This window comes from Biomphalaria glabrata, chromosome 16 (assembly GCF_947242115.1).
Source record: "Biomphalaria glabrata chromosome 16, xgBioGlab47.1, whole genome shotgun sequence".
In the NCBI taxonomy this organism is placed as follows: domain Eukaryota; kingdom Metazoa; phylum Mollusca; class Gastropoda; family Planorbidae; genus Biomphalaria; species Biomphalaria glabrata.
In genome coordinates, this window is record NC_074726.1 from 7,978,405 (window position 1) to 8,001,808 (window position 23,404).

At 33.9% G+C, this 23,404-nt stretch overlaps 1 protein-coding gene across 1 annotated transcript in view; it reads left to right on the forward strand.

Moving 5' to 3' along the window:
- The first annotated feature begins 11,225 nt into the window (after positions 1–11,225).
- Positions 11,226–23,404, forward strand: part of LOC106066642 (dynein axonemal heavy chain 7-like) — a 64,306-nt gene continuing 52,127 nt past the window's right edge. The window contains exons 1-14 of the mRNA XM_056013588.1: positions 11,226–11,385; positions 13,077–13,257; positions 14,239–14,377; positions 15,152–15,260; positions 16,223–16,327; positions 16,447–16,525; positions 17,247–17,445; positions 17,884–18,003; positions 18,600–18,783; positions 19,156–19,335; positions 20,861–21,019; positions 21,414–21,527; positions 21,915–22,042; positions 22,804–23,014. Coding sequence (XP_055869563.1) covers positions 11,365–11,385; positions 13,077–13,257; positions 14,239–14,377; positions 15,152–15,260; positions 16,223–16,327; positions 16,447–16,525; positions 17,247–17,445; positions 17,884–18,003; positions 18,600–18,783; positions 19,156–19,335; positions 20,861–21,019; positions 21,414–21,527; positions 21,915–22,042; positions 22,804–23,014 — 1,929 coding nt within the window. The 5' untranslated portion in view covers positions 11,226–11,364. The remainder of the gene's footprint in view (positions 11,386–13,076; positions 13,258–14,238; positions 14,378–15,151; positions 15,261–16,222; positions 16,328–16,446; positions 16,526–17,246; positions 17,446–17,883; positions 18,004–18,599; positions 18,784–19,155; positions 19,336–20,860; positions 21,020–21,413; positions 21,528–21,914; positions 22,043–22,803; positions 23,015–23,404) is intronic.

Below are 23,404 nucleotides of genomic sequence, written 5' to 3' on the forward strand. Positions count from 1 at the left end.
TCAGGCATGACACTCCCCCTCGAACGCGTTTATGTCCCCTTGACACAAATTATTTAACTGCTTTAGTCATCAGTGCAGCAGTTATATAGACACGGACATGTATGTTGCAAAAAATATATTCCCTTACTGTTAGCAAACAACTTGATCAGGTCGAGATGTCAGTTGTTAAGAGTAACAACAAAAAAAAAAAAAAAAAACTAAAACAAATTAATTCCACTTATCTTATTCATGGCAAACCAGTAACACAGACTAAAAACGCAAAATACCTAGGTGTTATAGGCCTAATAAATGAAAAACTGTCATGGAATCCACATATTGATGAAACTATAAAAAAAAAATCAAACAAAGCATTAGGATTTATTAAAAGAAATTTCTATAAATCAAATAAGAACATAAAACTAAAATGTTATTTAACCTAGCTTGGTTAGGCCAATAATATTAGGCCAATAATAGAGTATGCATCCTCCGTTTAGGACCCCTCAACTCAAGAAAACATTAAGAAACTGGAACAGACACAAAATAGAGCAGTGAGATTCATAACAAACGAATATTCACATTTGACTAGAGTAACACCTTTAGTAAAATCACTAAATTTAGAAAGCCTTCAGGACAGAAGACTCAAAAGTAAAGTAGCAATTATACATAAAACACTGAACCATAATCTTCAAATACAAGAACAAAATTTAATAAAATACTCTAAAAGACACAAAGATAAAGGCACATTCCTCGTCCCATATGCTAGGACACCGATAGCAAAGACAAACAGACACAAACACTCTTTTGTTCCCCTGGCAATCAAATTATTAAATAAGAACAATCTGGTATAAACTTTGTCACATGTAAATTATGAGTGAGTCTGGTGTGAATGTACACTTTGGTTTCTAATAGTTATAATGTTTTTTGTTTGGTGTAATGCACAAATTGTAAGACAAATTTCCTTACGGATAATAAAGATTATTATTATTATGTTAGAAATGAACGAGTAGTCATTCTCTGGCGCTGCCAGGGTCGAGTTTCGCTAAAGAGAAACAAAATTCATCGTAGTCCCTTTAACAGTTTCCACTGAGGAATTTTCTGGTGATGTGGCAGGTCTGCAGCAGTACCGCCCTCTGACAGGCAACGAGGATGTTCCTAGGAATATTATTATTATTATTATTATTATTATTATTTGTACAAATACTCCTTCTTCCCTAGTGCTATTAGAGCATGGAATGGGTTGCCTGAGCTAGCCAGGAAAACCAGTGACTTGGCAGAATTTAAGTCATTGGTTAATATGCATGACTAAATGCATGACGCGTAGGACGTAATCATCTTTTTTGAAGTAACGTCTGTATTATATAAGAGATCTAGATTTAGATGATTATATATGGATATAGGCCTAGATCCTATCAGATAGCCTAACACCCCTAAAGCTTTTGGGGGAAATTTGTCATTATGCCTATATTGGATCCAAGATGGGCCAGTACACAAACTAACTTAAAATGTTGGCCTACATATGTACAGCAGACCTACGTTTACGAAGCAGTTTATGAAGCAGGTCTACATTATAGGTAGCCTACAATATAGAAACAATGAAGAAACTCTCGTTGGTTCGGCCTCCGGCCTCGCTAGGATGGGAGAATCCAAGCGGGGATCAAGGCGCCAACAACATATGCCTTGATTAAAGTCTTATCTAATTGATGGGCTCAGACCTCCAGTCAGAGGGATTAGTGAATATTCTATAGCCATCTTCCTTCCGGATTGGCCTCTCGGTAAAATCTTTTCTTTTGGTAAAAGAATCATAGCAGGGCGCAAGCTCGACACTTAACGGACAATAACAGAGAAGCTGGTCTACATTTTGTTTTTCAAAGTCTCCGCAAATATCGCCACAGCGCGGCGTAGGATCAATTAATTAAATGCATATAACAGGCGACATAGGGCTGTTATGCTACTTTCTTTTCAACATCTTGTATGCAAATCTATATAGGTCTAGATATAAATAAGGAATCAGAAAACTGCAGTATATCTCTGCAAAAAAAAGGTTTAACGTTTAACCACATCCCTACTCCGTAGGCCCTATAGACTACGATCTAGCGCTCGACTAGCTGATATCAAGACATCCATATATAGGCCTACAATATAAGTTTAAATGGCAGGTTTCGAGCTTTCGGGAAGACGTCAGAGATAATTTATGACCGTCTGCTTATTCCCGTACAAAGATTAGCATATAGATCTAGGCCTTGGTTATTGGAGATTTTCACGTGTGGTCGTGAGGTATGCGCGCTGGACTTTCGTTCGGTTGAATCAATACATTTCCAAAGACATAGAGAGAGATATCATAAGACACTCTGGATGAGAGGTCACCTTTTCCCTTTTCAATACCAACACTGCCGGGGAGGGATCGGCCATCGGGAAAATGACCATTGAGAAGAAGGATTTGATGGATCGTCACTGAAAGGCGGGGGGCTTTCTTTCATCCTGTCAAGTGCAATGAACTCTTTTCCATATGACATAGCAATCCACCAACAGTCCTTTTCTTGCTTTCCTAGTAGCCCCTAGAAGAGGTTCCTAGCAATGGAACTAATATGCTACAGAAAGATGTTAGGCGTCACTTATAAATATCGCATTACGAATGAAGAGACTGGACCCCACTCTGTCACCTTTGAACCGAATAGCTCTTTCCAGTGAAGCCCGAACCAAGGCTCGCGGGGCATATCCGACCCATGACGTGGTGCTATCCTGCCTCTCGTAGATTACATTGAACTCAACAATTGTGTGTGTGTGTGTGTTGAAGCGACACATTATATCGGTGTCAAAAATAATATGGTACCCATGCAGCGCCGCTAAGTATTTGAGATATGCGGGCCTTTTGGGGCCTTTGTAAGTCCAGTTTCTATTTTTCAGTGCTAAATATTTCTTGGGGGACATTAGCCATAGCGTATAATGTTACCTTTAGGGTAAATCCACGCCAAAACAAAAAGTTGGACATTGGCTCTGTCGATTCGCCAGAATCTATGTTCGGATAGAATTGAGGGATGTTTAACATTGCAGTCGAGTTCCATTGAATTTTTTTCGGGTGGTTTTATAAAGTCTCTGAGTTCACACAATAATGTCTATCAAACTGGCTCCTGATCACTTTTAGAAAGAAAAAACGTACAGGAGGTGGGTATTGGCTGCAGGAACGTGTTGTTTTGAATGTAAATTCTTTGTAATAGTTAACTCTATAAAAGTAAAGTTCCCCTTTTCAGACCTTTCGCCTTTACTTTCCCAACTTATGTCAGGTACTTATTAGAATTGGGGCGCCCTAAAAGTCCCAGTCTACACCAAGATTCGAACACGGTACCCCTCGGCTCAGAAACCAAGCGCTTTACCACTCAGCCACCGCGCCCCCAGTTCACTATATAGTGGAGTTTATGTTCTTAACAAAAAAAAAACAAAAACAAAACAACAACAACATAAAACATTGATCAGAACGTTAATGAAGATCCGAACGAAGTGGATCGTATAAGACTCCCCCACCCCCAACCCATTTTTTTCCCCAATTTTTTTTCCTTCACTAAAAAAAGAACGGTGTGAGCGCGCGTGTGCATTCAAACGTTGGCAACACTAACACTTTGAACACGGACCAGGCATGGGCTTCACTTTCGTCGACGAAAAGACTACATTGTTTGTTTAGCATGATCGTGCACGCGCTTGGATCGAGGGACCCCATCTCGCGCCTTATCTCACGTGCCAGATGTGTCTACGGCCTGTGTCACAAGCCGCGAGGGATCTAAAGATGCCAAGCCATCTGTTACGTTTCTCGCACCCCGCCCCATTTTTTTTTCTCTCTCTCTCTCCACTACAGGACATTTTGATTCACTCACCTAGATGCCAATTTACATCAAAATATTCTGGGGGAAAAAAAACATAATTTAATTGCATACCAAAGTATTACATAATTGGCTTGATCTCGATAAAGCCTACGTTAAAAAACTAGATCTAAGATCTATACAACGTATTTAACTACTACAGCGAAAAAAACAACAATAAAAAAAAAAAAAAAGCAACTTTAGAATAAAAAAACAAACAAACACTTTTATTTTTTTTTTTTTCTTAATTACATAACTGCTTACATAACATTTTGCTGATGTATTTATACTATGCAACATTACTTGTTGATATGCTGACACTGAGCTACGTAACATGTTGATGTGATGAATTTGTGATACATAACATGTTGATATGTGGACATTTTAATGCATAACATGTTGATGTGTGAACATTGTAATGCATAACATGTTGATGTGTGGACATAACATGTTGATGTGATGACACTGCGTTTCATAACATGTTGATGTGATGAATTTGCGATACGTAATATGTGTGGACATTGTAATGCATAACATGTTGATGTGTGGACATTGTAATGCATAACATGTTGATGTGATGACACTGCGTAACATAACATGTTGTTATGTGGACATTTTAATGCATAACATGTTGATGTGTGAACATTGTAATGCATAACATGTTGATGTGATGACACTGCGTTACATAAAATGTTGATGTGATGAATTTGCGATACGTAATATGTGTGGACATTGTAATGCATAACATGTTGATGTGTGGACATTGTAATGCATAACATGTTGATGTGATGACACTGCGTAACATAACATGTTGTTATGTGGACATTTTAATGCATAACATGTTGATGTGTGAACATTGTAATGCATAACATGTTGATGTGATGACACTGCGTTACATAACATGTTGATGTGATGAATTTGCGATACATAATATGTTGATAGTTGATGGTGTATCGACACTGCGTTACATAACATGTTGATGTGATAAATTTGCGATACATAATATGTTGATGAGTCGACACTGCAATACATACATTTTTGATGTGCTGAAACTTCGATACTGTACATAATATGATTATGATGTGCTGATATTGCAATATAACACTTTGGCGCTGCGACACATAACATGCTAACATGTTGTTACGTTGACATTATAATACATAACATGTTTGATGATACCGCGATAAAAACATGTTGCTCTGCTGACATTGCGATAAAAACATGTTGCTGTGCTGAAATTGAAATACCGGCATATTACATATTGTTGTGCTGACATTGTGATATATAACATATTGATGTGCTGACATTGCGACATGGTGATGTGCTGAAATTGCGATATATAATTATCTTTTATTTTCAAAATGTTAATTGCAGCTAAAATAAATAATAGACAAGGCCTACATAACATTAACTCCTTTGCTGCAATGTGTCATAAATAAAACTAAATGCTAAGGAGGATTTTTTTTTTACCCCAAATAAAAATTGCAATGACTTTTGTCAATAGTAAAAAAACACCAAAAAAACGAGATCTATGTGTATAGTAGCCAACTCATTACGCAGATTAAACATTAGAATGTTTGTGGGCTATTGTTGGCCTACTGTCGTGTTCTACTAGTTTAATGAAATCAAAGCGTCTATTGTTGATTTTTCAGTGATCTGTTGGTAGGCACGTGTTGTTTGTTGTTTTTCCCACAAAGAGGATATGAGGGCAACTGCGCTCTTGGATAATCCTTGACAGTGATGACAGGTGTTAAGTTTGCAGTTCTGATTGTGTCTCTTCTAAGTGGTGTTGAAATGTTGCAGTTTGTGGTTCGAATCCTGGCCAAGGTTTTTCTTTGCTTCGACAGTCTCTACACAATTTTGTCCAATTCCTAAAAATATTCGAATTATGCCTTTTTTTTTTTTGTTACATGTCATGCTTCTTAAACCACAATCTTATAAATTACAGACTTTCATTTATATAAAAGATAATTAATTAATCAATCAATATAAACCAATTTTCAAGTAACCTATCGCCGTTACATCACTGTGTTTCACTGTTTCTGCATGAGTCCAAAACTAGCTATAGACTGCAGGCTTATCATGTGTAGATAACTTTGTGAGCAAAGCGAGTCCGTGAGCTTGACTTTTCTCCCCTTTCCCACTCTGGGCTTGCACCGTGACCTTTGAACTCTCCTTTCAGTGCTAAACGAGGAAGAGGAAGTGCGTGCACCGCTCGGAAATCAGAAACCCGTTTCTTGAGAAAAAACGGGGTCAACCTGGATGAAGAGAAAGACTGTGCGCGCGTGTGTGTTTGTGTATGAGAGAGTGAGTTAGAGAGAGAGAGAGAGAGTCTGAAAGAGATCTCTTGTTTACAACTTATATGAAAGTTGTATTGAACATCTACAGGGGAACACCTTGGCAACAGATCCTAACGCCTGCTAAACCTGAAAACTCTAGCCCTGATAAAAACTGAATTATTGAAATAATAAAATAAATAGCTCATTTTCTTGTTACATATTTTATTTATCTTGGACAATTTCAAAGACGGTAGCCAACTCAACCACGAAGAAGGGGGGCATCATCTGGGACAAACACACACAAGAGGAGTGCCTTGATTTTCGTGATTTGACCATGCACCCTGTAGCATGGGCGTAGCCAGGATTTTTTTTCGGGGAGGGTTTTGGGGGGGGGGGAGCCCCCCGGCGAAAAAAAAATATATGTGTGTGTACATAATTAATCTTTATTACATTCTGACCCTTTCGGAAGACGTTTATTGTTTATTGTAGACTCCCCGCCCTTGCTAGCAAGGGGGTCTGGGGGAGTTCGCAGTGCCCCCCAACGCGGGGCGAAGCCCCGCCGCCGAGCACTATTTCTGGTATTGAAAGCCAACAAAATACATATTCTGAGGTATCTACAGTGCATTATCTTGCTATTAAAAAGTTTTATTTCAAAAAAACCTAATGTGCTATTCTTACTGACTTAGACCCTCTCGCGCCGTTCGGCGCATTTTCCGACAAGCTGTTTCCGCAACTCTATTTTGCGTAATTCATTTTGTGTGAGAACATGTCCCGCAAAACCTCATGCGACACAACCTTACTAAGGATTCGACTCCCAGTTCGGCATATGATTTCTTTGATTTAGACCCGATCTCTATGACTGACTCCTAAAATCTGTCTTAACCATCTTTGTTGAGACACATTTAATGATTTTCAATTTCGGCAGAAGACTATTCACACTTTATTAATGGAGCCCAAGCCACTGGTAGAAATTTGTAACCTTTCTTGACTACGCTCTTGGAATTACATGCCTGTATTTCGCTTTAGATTTTATATCGAAAAGGAAAGTTTTTTCGTCAAATCATCTGTTGAGGGGTTTTGAACTAAGAAATCTCTGGAGTTTTTTTGTTTTGTTTTTAAATCAAAACCCCATTTAGCTACGATCTTAGAATTTGGTGACTGTAGTTTGCTTTAAAATAATATTGAAGAGAGAGGTTTTCAACTCTAAACGCTCTGTAAGGGAATTTTAAACTCAAAACCATCTGGAGAGGTTTTAAACTTTAAAGAAAAAGCCATCTGGAGGAGGGGGATTTAAACTCGAAACCCCTTTGGCTACGCTCATTTTATAGTGTGTAATTTGCTTTTTTTTTATATTGAAGAGGTACTTTTTAGCTCCCAACTGGGGGGGGGGGGCTGGGGTTTAAACTCAAAACCCCTTTCGCTACGCTCATAGAATTTATAGTGTGTAATTTGCTTTTTTTATATTGAAGATGGGGTTTATCGTAAATTTTGGAGGGGGGGGGGGTTAAAATCAAAATCTTCCTCAACTGTGCTGTTGGAATTTGGGGATTGTTGTTTGCATTTTTTTTGTTTTGCTTTATAGAAGAGGGGGATTAAACTGCAAAAACCTCTGGTAGGGGGTTTAAAATTCAAAACCCCCTGTAGGGGGTTTTAAACTCAAAGCCCCCTGGTAGAGGGATTAGTATCTCAAAACCCCCTGATAGGGGTTTTTTAAATCTCAAAACCCCCTGGTAGGGGGATTTAAACTCAAAACCCCCTGGTAGAGGGTTTTTAACTCAAAACTGCCTCGGCTGTGCTGTGGTAAGTGATGATTTAGTATTAAAATCTCACCTAAAATAAACAAAATGAAAGCAAAAATCAGTCACTTTATTCCGTTCCCCCCCCCCCCGCAGGGGGGGGGATTTCATTTCGGGGGGGGGGGTTTGAACCCCAAGAACCCCCCCCCCCCCTGGCTACGCCCATGCCCTGTAGATTTTCGGTAATCGGTACCCCGGCGAAGCTATCTTTTGGGAAGCAGGGGAGAAAAAGGTGTGAACATGTGGCTACTGTGGATACTTCGATTTATGTGTGTGGTGGATGTGTGCATCAGCCAATAAGCAGCAACCGAATATGAAAGCGTCCAAAGGTGCTTCTGGCCATTTGTTTGGCTGACATGTAGCACCTAACTGCTAGCAGACAACTAAACTGCTGTAGGCGAAATGTATCTTAACTAATAAAACTTGAAATAACTTGAGTAACTTCTTTGTGAAGGCCTAAATATAACGTTTATTATAACATAGACAAAATCAAGTTGATATGAGATAAAATAAATTTAGGCTTTAGGCCTATACTACCCGAACTCACTACAATAACACATTTCAGTCTCACGTTCTGGAGTCGCCAACTAAGCCCGCTGACGATAATGCCACCTATCTTGCATCATTCACAAGTCACAACCAATCGAAAACCTCTTCCCAACATCAGAGAAACACACAAATAGGCTACACACACGCACTCCAAAATAATTGTATTCGAAATCTTGCCATACAAATAAAGCAAGCCCACGAAGTATGATTGACGCAGTGTAGTAACTAGCACAGCTTGACTAAGACTAGGTAAGAATATGGCTTACACAGAAATAGTTTGTTCACAAACACACACACACACTTCAAAATAATTGTCTTCGAAATTTTGCCCTACAAATAAAGCAAACCCATGACGCACTGTAGTAATTATCATATAGCTTGACTAGGACTAGGAAAGAATATGGCTTACACAGAAATAGTTTGTTCTGCTACAGGCAGACTACATCTGCTAAGACGACATACACAACATAAGATATAATAATATATAATAGGCCATACATATATAGCTCCTATCCTTCGTGGTCGAAGATGAGCGCATTTCTCATTTCCTATGGACTCGAAGATGACTTTAAAGTCCAATACTCGCTTTAAAAAGCCGGTCACATACGTGGCATGGGTGGGTTAGGTCAGTTGCAGATAGGCCTGCTTCTTCTCTCAGCTTTGTGTTGGTTCGGCGCTCTTTCACCCTGGTCACTCTTCTTGCTTCAAATCTTGAGACTCCGAGACTCACGTAAAGCTTCACGCCATGAGGAGCGATCGAGAGCTAGTGCTTTCCAGCCGTGAATGTCGACATCGCATTCCTTGAAGGTCCTTGGGTCTAAGTCTGTTTAAATATCAATATACATATAGAATATAGGGACATATCAGTGGATCTATTTGTTTTAAGAACAACAAAAAATTAGCTCCAGCAAATAACTGTGTAGGCCTATAGGATTTATAATTCCACATTTTATTACATAAACATAAATGACAAATACGCAACACATTATAACTTTGGCTTTTATTGACATATGCCTACAATCTATATTATCTGCTTACGGCTTACACGAATTCAATATAATTATAGTTTCTAGGTATTTCTAGATTTATTTCTTTATCGTTATCGTGACAGAGTTGTTTTGGGTGTTACATCTACAAAGATGTATAATCCAGGAAATGTGAATTTTCCCGGACAATTATGAGTTATTTCCCTTGCCCCCTTTCACATTGAACAACACCTTTGATATATAATCCGTAAAATAGGCCTATATAATTTCCGAGGCAACGTCTAATTATATTAATACTATTTTATATTTGCCATTAAAACAAAATCAATGTATGATAGAGGTGTCGTAGCTTTGTGGGTTCACTATCAGATAGGCTACTGGGAGACTTGTTATATTCCTTCAAATCAATTTTTAAAAGTGTCATCAGGTAACTGGCGGATGTGCACATTAAAGTAAAGCCGTTAGTTACGAACTTACGACCAACATCGACATTGATGATTGTAAAATCTAGACGAAGAACATTGAAGCACTCTCGTAACTCCCAGCATAAAGGAAGAAACTGAGGTCTGACACCATCAGAGGAAACACGTTTCTTTAAAGTTTAAACAAACATCACTTCGATAAGTAACATTATTTATACTCTGTTTTTTTTTTTTTAAATAACAAAACTGATTGCTGCCTGCCACAAACAATATGATGCAGCGGAAAAGCGTCACAGTGACAAAAGACATTCACGATTTATTTGAAGATTAACATATTGTTGTAAACCTGGTGGTGACAGAGATGGGGGTAGTGCTGTGTTTTTAGCCTACCCAAATCGCCACAGTCCAGCGCAGGACGAGCGGTCAACCGTGACCAGTGACAGTACAGTAAATATTACGCACGCAAGTCACGGCGAAAGTGATCAACTGGAGTGGTCAAGAAGGTTCGAGGCCAGTAGAGACACTATATAAGAGAGAGTGTGTCAGAATCACTTCACTTCACGTTACCTCGCAATGTGACCAGTACGAGGCGAGAACCAGCACGGTGTGTCAAGTCAGGCTTTTGTTGGCAATTGCAATGTATTTGAAATTAAACTGACTGATACTTTGGAGCCCTGAGTTGTGAGGCTCTTTAAAAGTTCATTGTGTCGAGTGGTGCAGTTTGAAGAGAGCCTGGATAGTAGGAGAGATGTAACAATATGAAACATCTGAAATATTCAAGGCCAGAGTATCAATAAATAGGCCTACTTCTAATAAGCAACGGTTCTAGAAGCAGAAGGTGCACACAATTCACTATTCTTGACTAGAAATAAAACTTTTAAAACAAAAAATAGAATAGAGCTTTTTTTTTCATTGATCTTTTTAGAAGCTAGGTTCTACGTTTTTTGTCCATTAAATCATTAGAGAATGGAATGGGTTGCCTGAATCAGCAGAGTTTTAGTTATTGATTAACATGCATGACTAGATTGACACATGAAATGCTTAGGATGTAATTATCTTCTTTTCTGAAGTAACGTCTGTGATATATAAGATAAGATCTATATATATTCCATATCTATTTTTGACAATCTAGCTAGAATCTATTATATATAGATCTATATAGACTCTATAATAGTTGCTAGCAGCTAGATCACCTTGGCTAGATATTGATCATAGTTTTTACGTTAGTTTTTAAAAGGGTAGCAGCACAGACCTCTATATTTGTATGTTCATGGGGGTAGCCGTAATGCGTAATCTCGTATGTTCTCACAATAGCTCTTAGCAACTGGAAGCGCCATATTGTTTACTGTGGCCAACAACACACGATTAGGATCATTAGATCTAGATCTAGTAGCTTTTTTTTTTTTTTTAACACAAAACAACTTCATGTAGAAATAAATCTAATCTAAAATTATATTTTCCATGTAGATCTGTTAAGTCTGGTCACATTGATCCAAATTTTAATGCAAATGGAGCATACGATAGTAAGTGATCAGGATGGTTAAAAACTTAATAAAAGTTAAATAGCAAAAATTAAAAACTTACTTAAGAGTTAAGTAAAAGTTATAGACATAGACTTCTATTTAACTTAAATTATGTAATAGACATTTAAGACATAGATCTAGATCTTATAGTGACAGTAAGTAATAAATAGTAATAACTGAAAGTTATTAAATATTATTATTAATTAAATAACATTAATTTATTAGATCTAGATCTAGAAATAATCTAGATCTAGAATCTAGAAAAATCTAGATCTATTATAATTTAATAATTATCTAACTAAATGTAATCCCTATATATATATATATATATATATATATATATATATATATATATATATACTATAAAATTAGTGGGCATAGTGCCATTAGATTATCACTTAGCATACTCTAAGCATACTTATGACTTATGGGGATTTCATGATAACTTAAATTTTCATTTAGAATCTATTAAAAGCCTATAGTATAGATCTAAAATCTAATAGATATTTTAAGTTTTTAGTCTGATTAATGTTGTATTTAAATAGTTAAATTTAAGATGACTTAACATTAATAAGTTACACTAGCCTCACTAGAGTTTCTCCATATAGATCTATTTATATCTAGTTCTAGATCTAGATATACACCATATATAATTGTATATTATATGGACTGTACAGTAGACTCTAGCTAGAAAGTCTTTTTCACCATAATTGCAACTATACTAGATGATAGATCTAGTTAATAATAAGAAAGTTTTAACTAAAATTGATTACCTTTAATCTCTTATAATCCAAGAATAATTAGTCTAGATGCCCTAGATATATATTTTTAGTTGTTAATTTTTCAAAAATAAAATAAAAATATTATTAGTCTAGATTTGGATTCTTCAGACATATGTATACTTTGCTAATAAATCCTCTATAAAAAATATTAGTAATTTCTAATAATTATCACAAAATTAAGTTTATTTATTTATTGACTCAAACATAATATCAAATATGAAATCAAGAAAATTGATGAAATTAGTTTAACTAGTAAATATTACAAGAAATCTTTTACCAAAACTTTTTGCCTCTTTCATTGAAAGAAATACATAAATTATTTTCTTTTTTAAATACATAGTTATTTAAACAGAGTAGATTAGACAAGTGACAACTGTTAGTCTTTAATACATTTTTAAATTAAAAAAGCATCGTTTATCACTCGAACACAGCTACCATCTCTTGAAGAGATTTTTCATGAAAGATGCCTTTCCAAAACACTCATGATTCTTAAAGACAACCTGCACCCATTAAACTACTGTTATATAAGATATGAACGAAGTGGTCATCTCATTTCCATTAGGACTAAAACAGAAAGATTTAAAGACTCCTTCATCCCACTTTTGGTCAGAGTGTTACAAGATCATCTGTCATCATTGAGAAGTTAATATAAGTCTATTCATTAAGTGTTGGTTGTGAGTGTGTATGTGTTTTGTGTGTGAATGTTGTACGTAATATTCATCTATATTGTTATAATAGTTACGCTGAGGTTGTCAATTGTAGTCAAACTGAATTTCCATTTGATTGGATCAATAAAAATTATCTTATCTTAAATGTCCTTATTGTGAACATTTATTAAGTTATGAAAGAATATACTACCAACCTCATCTTTTCTTTCACATTTTCTTTATGGACATTTTTTTTTATCAGGAGTTGCCCCATATTGGTCCAAGCAAAGGGAAATTGACAGAAGATCCAATCAGATTTCTTCCTGCTTTGCCTTCCAAGAGAGCAAAACCTGCATGGAGTATTAATCCACCAAATTTTATATTGTCATCTCAAAATGATAATCAATCTTCAGACCCCATTGATATTTTTGGTGAACAAACAGGTTTGTATTGAAAAGAAATATTTTATAAATATATAAATGTATTGCCCTTTGAAATTCTGAGTTATTCTTTAATCCTTGGACACATACACAAAGTCCCATTTAGTTTTATTGAGCCAGGGACAAGGAACTCATTATGGAATTTGTAACTAAATATTCTACAGTTTAATGACAATGACCCATCAGCAAATGCTTAAATGACATTGGTTGGACAATTAATAGTATGATGCATTACTAATTTTTGGAGCAATGCTGTAGCTAACTGACTTTTGAGCTACTAGGTTGAACAGAATTTCTGAGATTGTGGGTTAGTCAAATAAATGTTAGTTGGCCTGTCTGTAAGTGTAAGCTTTATTTACAAGCCTGTATAAGCATGGTGCATAAATGATTGTTGGCCAATTTAGATTTATGACTTGTATCTCTATCCATCTACTAATATTCTAGATAACATGCATTAACTCAATCTCATATTCATATATAACATGTTTATATAGACTGATCTTGAGAATTCTGAATATAACTTATGAACTATTTATTGAGCTAGAATATATAAGAAACTAGTGTCATTTTTTTTTAAACTTGAACTTCAAATACAAATAAAATAATTTATAAAAAATATTGGAACATAAAAAATGACTAATTTTGAATGAACCAATTATTTTAAATGTATGGAAATTCTTTCAAGTAAGAAAACTGTTACATCAAATGTTAATCCAGCTTAAATTTAGATTTTTGTGAACATTTCTTGTAAAGCCTTTAAGATATATTTTATTTATTGTAATTTAAGTAATTCACATTTAATGAATATTACAATATAAAGAAATTTACATCACTCATTTTTGTTCTCAAATGTAAAATTTCTTGTAATAAATTTAAACTTTATTATACTATTGTAAGTACAATATTCTTTCAAAAAAATTTTAAAATTTGAATGTCAACTTTACACTAGAATCTAGTTCATTATCAACTATTTTTTTAATCAAGGAGAAGTACGGAGATCCAGAAAACAGCCACTGCGCCTTAAGCCTTTGGACACTAGTCAGAAAAATGGTGACATTGATTCATTTAAACAACCCAAAAAAGATAGGGAACATTTCAGAAAAGCATTGGTGGAAATTATTATGTAAGTTTTTAAATATTATATAATTTTATTTTTTATCTTCTTTATTGTATTTTTTTTTTTTTTTGCTTTTAAGAGAGGAAAACATGAACACATAAAGTTGCAATTTTAAAAACCTTTTTTGAATAGATTAGTGTTCAAGGTCATTGTGGTTAAGGCTGTTAAGGGTTGAAGCATGTGACTACTAAACAAAAGATCACCGTTTAAAATCCTATTGCAGGCGGGGATTTTAGGATATCTCAAAATCCACTCTAATGAGTACCAGACAATAGTTAAGAAAAGTAAGTGTTTGTTGGCCAGATGCATAACATTTTCGCCACAGAAACATTATATTGCCTCATGAGTCTCTATTATAGGTCTCAAAGGGAACATTTTACTTACTAATTTGCACAGTGGCCAACCAAAAACTAAAATTGCATGTTATTACTTTTTAGTTTCTAGAAAGCTGTGCAGTCATGTGGTACCCCCTCTGGGCTGCTGTCTGGATGGTGCCAGGTTTGAACTCCGCCCACCACCATCCCCTGCTGTCCTGTGGGAGTTAGGACTAGGATGTAATAATCTTCCACTCTGAAGGAACATCCAAAACGAAACAAGCTTTTCAAATAAATTATATGTGCTTAGAAATATTATAAATAAAATATGTTGTTGAATTAAAAAAAAAAAATAAGTAGTATTCACAATAGTCATCTACTATAAGTCTAGATAACCAGCTTATTTTGACATTTGTAGTAGGTCTATAGAAAATCTTTGTATTTATTGTCTCAATTTATTTTCTAGGGAAGAACAAGGAGCATTACCAAAGACATTGATGGAACTGGCAGAGAATGGGGAAGTTCCAGAAGTACCTCTAGCACATTCCCCAACACCTCCTGAAAAAGATATTCTTGTAAGTATCTTTACAAATAATCAATATTTTTTTGTATTTTTGTTTCATATTAGATATGAAAAGCAACCAAGATTTCAGATAATCTTTAGAAATCTAAAGTGATTGGCCTTACTTCGTTGACTTATAGTAGCCCTAGGACAATGTAAGAACATTTTCTATGGTTAAAAATTGGCTTTTCCCACACATTTTCATCTATTGTGTTCATCATTCATGCCTTGTAGGACAAAGTACACTTTAACAAGATGATGTCGAACATTGTATTCATGTTTTAGGACTACTAATGAATTATTGAAAGAAGCTTTTATCCAGTAATCCTGTTATGACAACTTTTGGCTTAGGATATCAAGTATCCTTGGAATGCTTGAAATTAAATATGAATCACTAGACAATATTAGATCCTTGGAAATATATCTAGTGTTTCATATTACATTGGATATATCATGGTCTAATTTTCTAGCATTTTAGTAAATTAATCTATTTTAGAATATTAGTTATAAAATATGTTCTATGCAATGGTGATTCAGTATTATGTAAGTCAATATTTATAAGAAGTTTGTAGGATTGCGTTTCTTTGTGTTATTTTGATTTGGTTTGTGGGAACAAAGTACCAGCAAAATTTAGTCCTCATATTTGATCTATTTAATTAATTTTTTTTAAAATTCTGCAATCTCTAAGCCCTTAGCATAACCTATCTCATATGCTCCAGCTAAACAGTCTTTGACTAGTGACATCCATATTTTCTATGTTGTCCCTGGCATTTGGTGTAAGCTGTGAGTGAAGTTTACACATTTTTTTCTTGTTAGTTTTGAAAAGGTTTCTTGTGACTTAAACTAACTGGGATTTTTGACATTTTGACTTTTATGTAAGAGGTTTTGTGTACAGCATGGGCTGCAAGACACTTTTGAAATTTTTTTTTTGCTTAAAAAGTACATGATGCAAAATGTATTTTGTTTCTTTCTCAGCGCTACTATTACTACATAAATCATGGCATCGACACTGAACATGTAGCCCCTATGGATGACAAATGGCTGGAAAATGTTCTAAGCCTTATTTCAGAAGATCTGAAGGTAAAGTCTTGTATGACTAATGCAGTAGAACTTATAAATATTGTAAAAGCTACGTAGCAGGTAGAATGTGCTATAACATTGTTTTCCACTAAAATGGGTCAAACTATTTTAAATTTCAGAAAGATCATGGCAGCACCATTGAAAACTTGTCTGATGAAATGAGAGAAGACTATCTCTTAAGTGTCAAGAAAGCCATTGGTACATTTTTTATACTGTTTATACTGTTATACATTTTGAAAAAAGAATAATTACATTGTCTGCTTGAAAAAAAAAAGAAAATATTTCCCTATAAATTTTGTAATTATTAGTTCAGGGTGTGAAAGTTTGCAAAAACTCAATACATAAATTAGAGAGGCCACATTTGGGTATTTTAAAAGTTCACAAAGAGTTGAAGGTCTCATGATTTTCTTTTTTAATTAAAATGTATGTAGACCTCCAGCCTTATAGTTTCAATCTATTGTTTAACACAAGAATCCTTAAAACACTTTCAGCTTTTTTTTCTAAATAGTTAAGGCTCTAGCAATCCTAATTTTAATCCAATGTGTTTATATATATATATATATATATATATATATATATATATATATATATATATATATATTAGAAAAGATCACTTTTTAAAATTTTAATATCTTCATTTAAATGAAATTCTTGTAAGAATGATCTGACAAACTACTTAAAGATCACTATCACATCTGATATTATTTCATTAGATTTGCAGTCATCTTTATAAGCCATTAGTTGCAATATTATCTTATGCTATAAATATCTTTATAAGCCATTAAAAGTGATACTTTATTAAGCTCAAAATAACATTATTATTGTCTGATTTTCCATTAAAAAATAATTACATCACTTTAAAAAGAACTATCAGTTAAACACAATCAATCATTCTGTTACAAATATTTGTTTTTGTCAGTTGACTTTGTGCTAAAAGACCCAAGACAGCTTGATGAAGAGAAGAAAGAGAAGCTTCCACCACATAGAGAAGAAATGGCAATTCTACCAAAACCATGGCACAAATCTTATCTCTCTTCACTTGAATTTATTAGTGAACACTTGCACAATACTAACCAGTGCATGATGCAAGTCTTGGATCTATGGCATGTCAGCTTTAGGTACATTTAACAATATTTTTGTTATTGTTAAAGTTGTATTCGACGACTCACTTGTGCGAAATAAATGTAGTTATAAACATCATTTTTTTTGAAGAACCATAACTAGGTCTAGTTATTTTTTTTCATTTCTAATTCGTTATTAGAACAATGCCAATTACTTGTAGAGTGCTGCACAAATTTCATACTATAAAGAAGTATTAAGGGGGCTTAAACATAATAATAAAGGAATTTTTTCTATTATGATTTATTTCCTTTTTGTGTCAATAAATGTGCTTTAAACTAAAAACAGACCAATAAATAGAAGGTAATGTTAAAAAAAATACTTATAAATAATTATAGAGTTCTTTGATATGTAATTTATGAGTTTTCTCATGAGTTTGTCCTGAACAGATATCTCTACAACTCAGACTTAAATATTTTCAAATATTTGATTTTCAGTAAACTTAGATTCATTGATATTGAAGAGTTTCACTCAAGAGAAGAATCCATGGAGCTACAAGCTTTTAAGAATCTCTGTATGAGACATGTTGAGGCAGCTAAGGACAAACTATTGAAAAAGTGAGAACATTTGCTCTGTACTTACTTCATAATTATACTTTAGAAGCAAAGGTTCTCAATCTTTTAAGAAAGACATAATAAAAAAAGAAGCTTTTTTTAAAAAAAATATTGTTTATTAAAGTACCCCTTTCAGACTTTGTGATCTATAGGGCAAATGATGTAAAGATCATCTGTTTCTTTGGCCCATGTTTAACAAGAGTGTCATATGGTCAACACAATGACAAACTGCCTTTACTTTTCCCCAACTAATGTCAGGTGTCCATTAGAGCTGGGTGGACTCAGCAGTGCTGAAAGATCCTGAAATTAAATTTCGCAATCTTCACCAGGGTTCAAACCCAGGACCCCAATTTTAAAGCCTATGCTTTGCTGCTCAGTGACCTCACCTTAATATTGTTTACATGGATAAATTTTAATGCTAAGAATATTTCTAGATGTACTTGTCAGACTAAAGAAATTGAGAAACTAAACAAAAACTTTATCCTGTTTAGTAATATTTTAATATTTATATTATAATATGTTCATAAAGTGTTTTAGAAAAAGGTGATAGGTATGACATTGCTATTTTAGTAAACCATGATGCTTTTACCTTTCTACAGCTGGCTTTTAGATGTTCAGGGTATATTTTACCAAGGCAACAAGAGGAAACAGGTACCCAGCAATGAGGACCAAGAGAAACTTGAATCTTTTTTCAATTGTGCAACCACCCTCATGACCCAGAACCTACAAAACCTTACACTTGACTCTATTAGTGACTACACAGATTTGTTAGTGCAGCCTCCAGTGAGTATTTCAACCATTTGATTGGAAAATATTTTAGTTAGAAATAGTCTTAGAATTTTATGGAAATTTTTTATTTTTTTTAATAAATAAAATATTATTCTTATCAATTCAAAGACCCAGATGTTGGCTTACTTTTTTAGTTCAAATTCGAATAAAAAAAAACAATAATATTTTAGTAAAATTTATCAGGGAAATGACAAAAAAAGGAGTAAATTCTTAAGATGAATTAGTAAAGTTGAAATGAAATTTTTCTTTTCAAATTTCTATGTTATTTTTTCAAGTTAAAACTCCACTATGGAAGCACTCACATTATTTTCTCTCAAGTGTATGCAACATTTTTTACTTTAATGTTTTCAACATTGTTTTCCTCAGACATCTATACGGGCCTATGAACACTCAGGATTTATTCTTCGTCTCATTCTTGAAGACTGTGAGATCAAGTTTGAGCCCACCTTTAGTGACTTCCAAGTGGTTTTACTCAATGTCTTTGATGTTATGATAAAGGCATCCAGGGATCTGCCTCGCATTGAGACCAAACTCTATTCTGAATGGGTAATCTATAGACTATTTCTTATTATAATTATCTGCTAGCTATTCTTGCTTGCTTGAATATACATAATTTCACATGTTCAGGTTAATAATGTAATAATGCAGATGCCATGAGATCCAAGCAGGAGATATGGTACATCCAAATATCATAAAAATATGCAAGAAAGAAAAGAAACAAGAATTGAGAGGGGAAGTTTTTTTGTGAAAGGATGACTGTCTGGTTGTGTGATGCACTCTGAATTGTCATATCAATGGTCTAAAAGGGTTCAAACCCTGCTCAACACCATCCAACAACTTCCTGCAGGAGGTTTGAGCTAGGTTGTAATAATCTTCAATTCTGAAGAAACATGCAAAACATGTAAAAACAAAGTTACAAAGACAGTTTGTTTGGAGACACAAACTCAAAAATCGACCCCTGAAAAAGTCCACCCAGGCAGGTAAAAAGGCAGGTTTCAATATTTTCAGAAAGAACATCAGAATGGAATTCTATCAAAGACGAATGACAGAGAAGAATGGAGAAAGAAGGTTGACATATCTTGTGTGGTGCACTAGCAGTCTACAGACCAAAGGATAGGTGAAAGTGAATGTGAAGTTAGATGTGAACCTGGCCTAACTAATGTCTTATAGTAAATATATAATTGCTCTTATTATTTTGTAAAGGGATAATCTTATTCCTCAAGAAAAAAACATTTCCGTAAAAACAAATAAAAAAATGTCCTTTTGTTCTGTGTTCGATCGCCATAGAGCAATGCTGCAGCTCACGCGATAATATGAAATCTACTTATTAAATTATGTCTAACTTATATGCATACTAAATACATTTTTTCTCTCGAAAAAAAAGTAAACATTTTTTTGTGTGTAAATGTAGTAGTTAGTATAACAGAACTTACTTAACTTAGCAATAAAAAGGAAAAAAATAATTAAAAAAAATAAAATTAAAAACCATTTCAATAAATGTGTTAAAAATATGGTAAATCGTCATCTCCCCTACTAAACAGCCTCCGGTGTTTGTTACTATTAATAGTGAATAGTTTTAGATGTGCTGTATTTTTTAATGAAAAAAACTGCTTGCATAAGTAATTTAAAAAATTAGATTTTTCGCTTTCTGAAAAGAAAAAAGTAGCTGTTGCATCAGAACTTTAAATGGTCTAAAATATTATGATGTCGGATTTTCACTATCTTTTCTAGCTTACAAGATCTAAACAGGACGGACAGACATTCCACACAAAACTAATAGCATATTTTCCCCTTTCGGGGGCAGCTAAAAATCTTCTTTCTTTTATTTCTTTCTTTTCTCACCCTACTGTTGTCTATTTTGAGCATTGACTGATGTTATATTAATAAAATATAAATATTATTTAGATTTATGATAACAAAAACATTAGCAAAGAAATATCAAATAGTAAGCAAAATTTAAAACTTGGACCAATATGCACTGAGAGAACATTAGCACACTACCCTACTTCCTGGAAATGATGAATATATACATTAGCGAAGCTTGTAATTTATGTTGTTTTCTGGTTTCTAGAGTGGCAACAAGGCTAAAGCTTTACTGAAGCCAATCATTCTTGATGAAATTTTGGACGTCCACAAAGCAAAAGTCAGTGATCTTATCATCAAAGAGAGTGTCAGGCCGACAGAACACATACAAGTGTATGAAAAATACTCTGCACTCATTAACAAACAGGTCAATAACTCATTTCTTTACATTGAAAAGTTCAAGAAAATTTGATGTAAATGTAAAATATGGCATAGCGATTCCTCTTAGATTGAAAAGTGTTTTTTTTTCCTTTGTGATTTTAGACCCTTGAAACCTATGCTAACCATTTTTAAACATGTATGTAATGTCAGATGAATAAATTGTGCAAGTTGTTTGCAACGAATTACCAGCCCATGTAGTCTATGCTATAAAATTTAATTGTTTTCTAAATTTTGTATAGCTTATTTTTGTTTAACTTTTCACATCTCTCAGGCTTATGAAGATTTTAGCAAGTTTATTGAATTACCAGCTCATGTAGTCTATGCTATAAAATTATTTTCTTTTCAAAAATTATAAAAACTTTTTTGTTCCTATCTCTCAGGCTGATGAAGATGTTAGCAAGTTTATTGAGGAGCAGCACAGTTTTGATGACTATGCTAAAGAGCTGCTAAAATACAGCAAACTTTGGGATGAAATTCTCTACAATTCAATTAAGGTTGGAAATAAATTCTTTGAATAACCTAACGCTAACAACTGACATTATAATGTTAGGCAAACATAACAGTTTGGGCTTTTGCGTAAAATATGTTTTTTTTTTAAAATAGCTTTTATATAGCCCAAACTTTCATGCTTATAGCATGCCCAGAGTGCTATGGTTCTATCTCTTTTTGTAGACCAATGAGGGAGGAGGTATCTGGGAGAAGGTTTTCCATTCTGCCCTTAGGTGCTCTGTAAACACAACTGTGCTTGATTGGTAACCAAGCCTACTTAATAGGTATATAGCCGTTGGATTTTTTGGGGGGTTATTTCATTAAAATATGATGCTTGATTTAAACATATTTCATTGATAAAGATTAATTTTGTGGCACTTTTTTCTAATTAGGTTGTTAGGCTTGGAATGTTTGAAGTCCACTGTGATGAATTGATAAGAGCTCTGGCCAAGAGAGCAGATGGCTTGAAAAATAGACTTCTGGCTAAAATGTGTGAGGACCATCAAAAAGAAAACAAAAAGTAGGATTTAGTCACTTATGTTTGTTGAGTCACCTTATCCATTCATAATAGCTTACCTAATAAAACAATAATCACACAACAATGAAAAAATAGAATAAATCAAAGAAGATCTGCTTAAAAATGCTAGATTTTTAGATACAAAAAAAATAATAAAATACAAACTTTTTAAACTGTAAGGGTCTCTGCATATACATTTTATTATGTGATAAGGCAGTTTATTATTATGTTAAACCAATTAAAACCAAAATTGTAAAAGAAGTGATTCCCCCTCTCTTTTACCTAAAAAGCATTTCAATCTTTTGCTAGTTTATTAGCACTCATTGTTTCTTCAAAGTACATTGTTTCCCATGTTTAATAATCAATGTTTTTGATAAGTTTCTTTTAAGAATCCAGCTTTCTTTCACATTTCTGCATTCTCATCTGCATATTCGACCTTTCAGTCAGATCACTTTTGTTTCTTTATTCTTCTTAGATTAATAATCAGTATATCTTATTTATTGCTAATGTATTTCAAACCAAAACCAAAATGAGTGAAATCCTGAAGTACAGAGTACTAAATTACTTTTGATTAGTTGAATGCTTTTGTTGACTATCCTGAGAGAACCATAACATTTTATAATTTTTCATGTTTAAGGATTTGTATAAATTATGGAATATTCCTGAATTTTGTAGAGTTTTAAATATTCTTTACATTTTTCCTTTCCCTGTAATCAGTTTAGTTTATGATATTGTTAATTGTTCTTCCTCGTCTAATTGTTCAGGCTTGTGGACCAGTACAGAGATATATCAGACAAGGCACTCTCCACCCCAGAGAACACAGAAAAACTGATGGAGCAAATGGCTTACATCAACAAATGTGAATCTGAGACAATCTTTCTGCTGGAGAAACAGCTGATTCAGAGCAAAGATAGGCTGACATTTCTCAGTGACCATGCCAACTTTTCTCCTACAGAGACTAGACTCAATGCAGAGGTAGTTTAGCTTTCTTTATGTTTATATGCAATTTTAATTAGTAACAAAAAATTCAATTAGTCAAATAAATAGTCAATAATCTATGAAATTGTCGTTTCCAAAGCAGCTTAATGTGTCAAGCGTTTTCTAAAATTGGTAATTAGTTCCTTGTATATAGGCCACATGTGGTATGAACCTTCCCCATGATTATATTATTTGTCATTTTTGTTAATAGATACATGTAACATAGTAAGTGTATAGCATTATACATAGCAGCAATAGAACTATTAACCACTGCATGCAAGAAAATCAATTCTACAAATAAATAAAAATGAGTTCAATAGCATTTATTAACTCTTTTGTTTAAAATGTAACCTTCCTACTTGGTTAATCTAGTAAATAATAAAGATC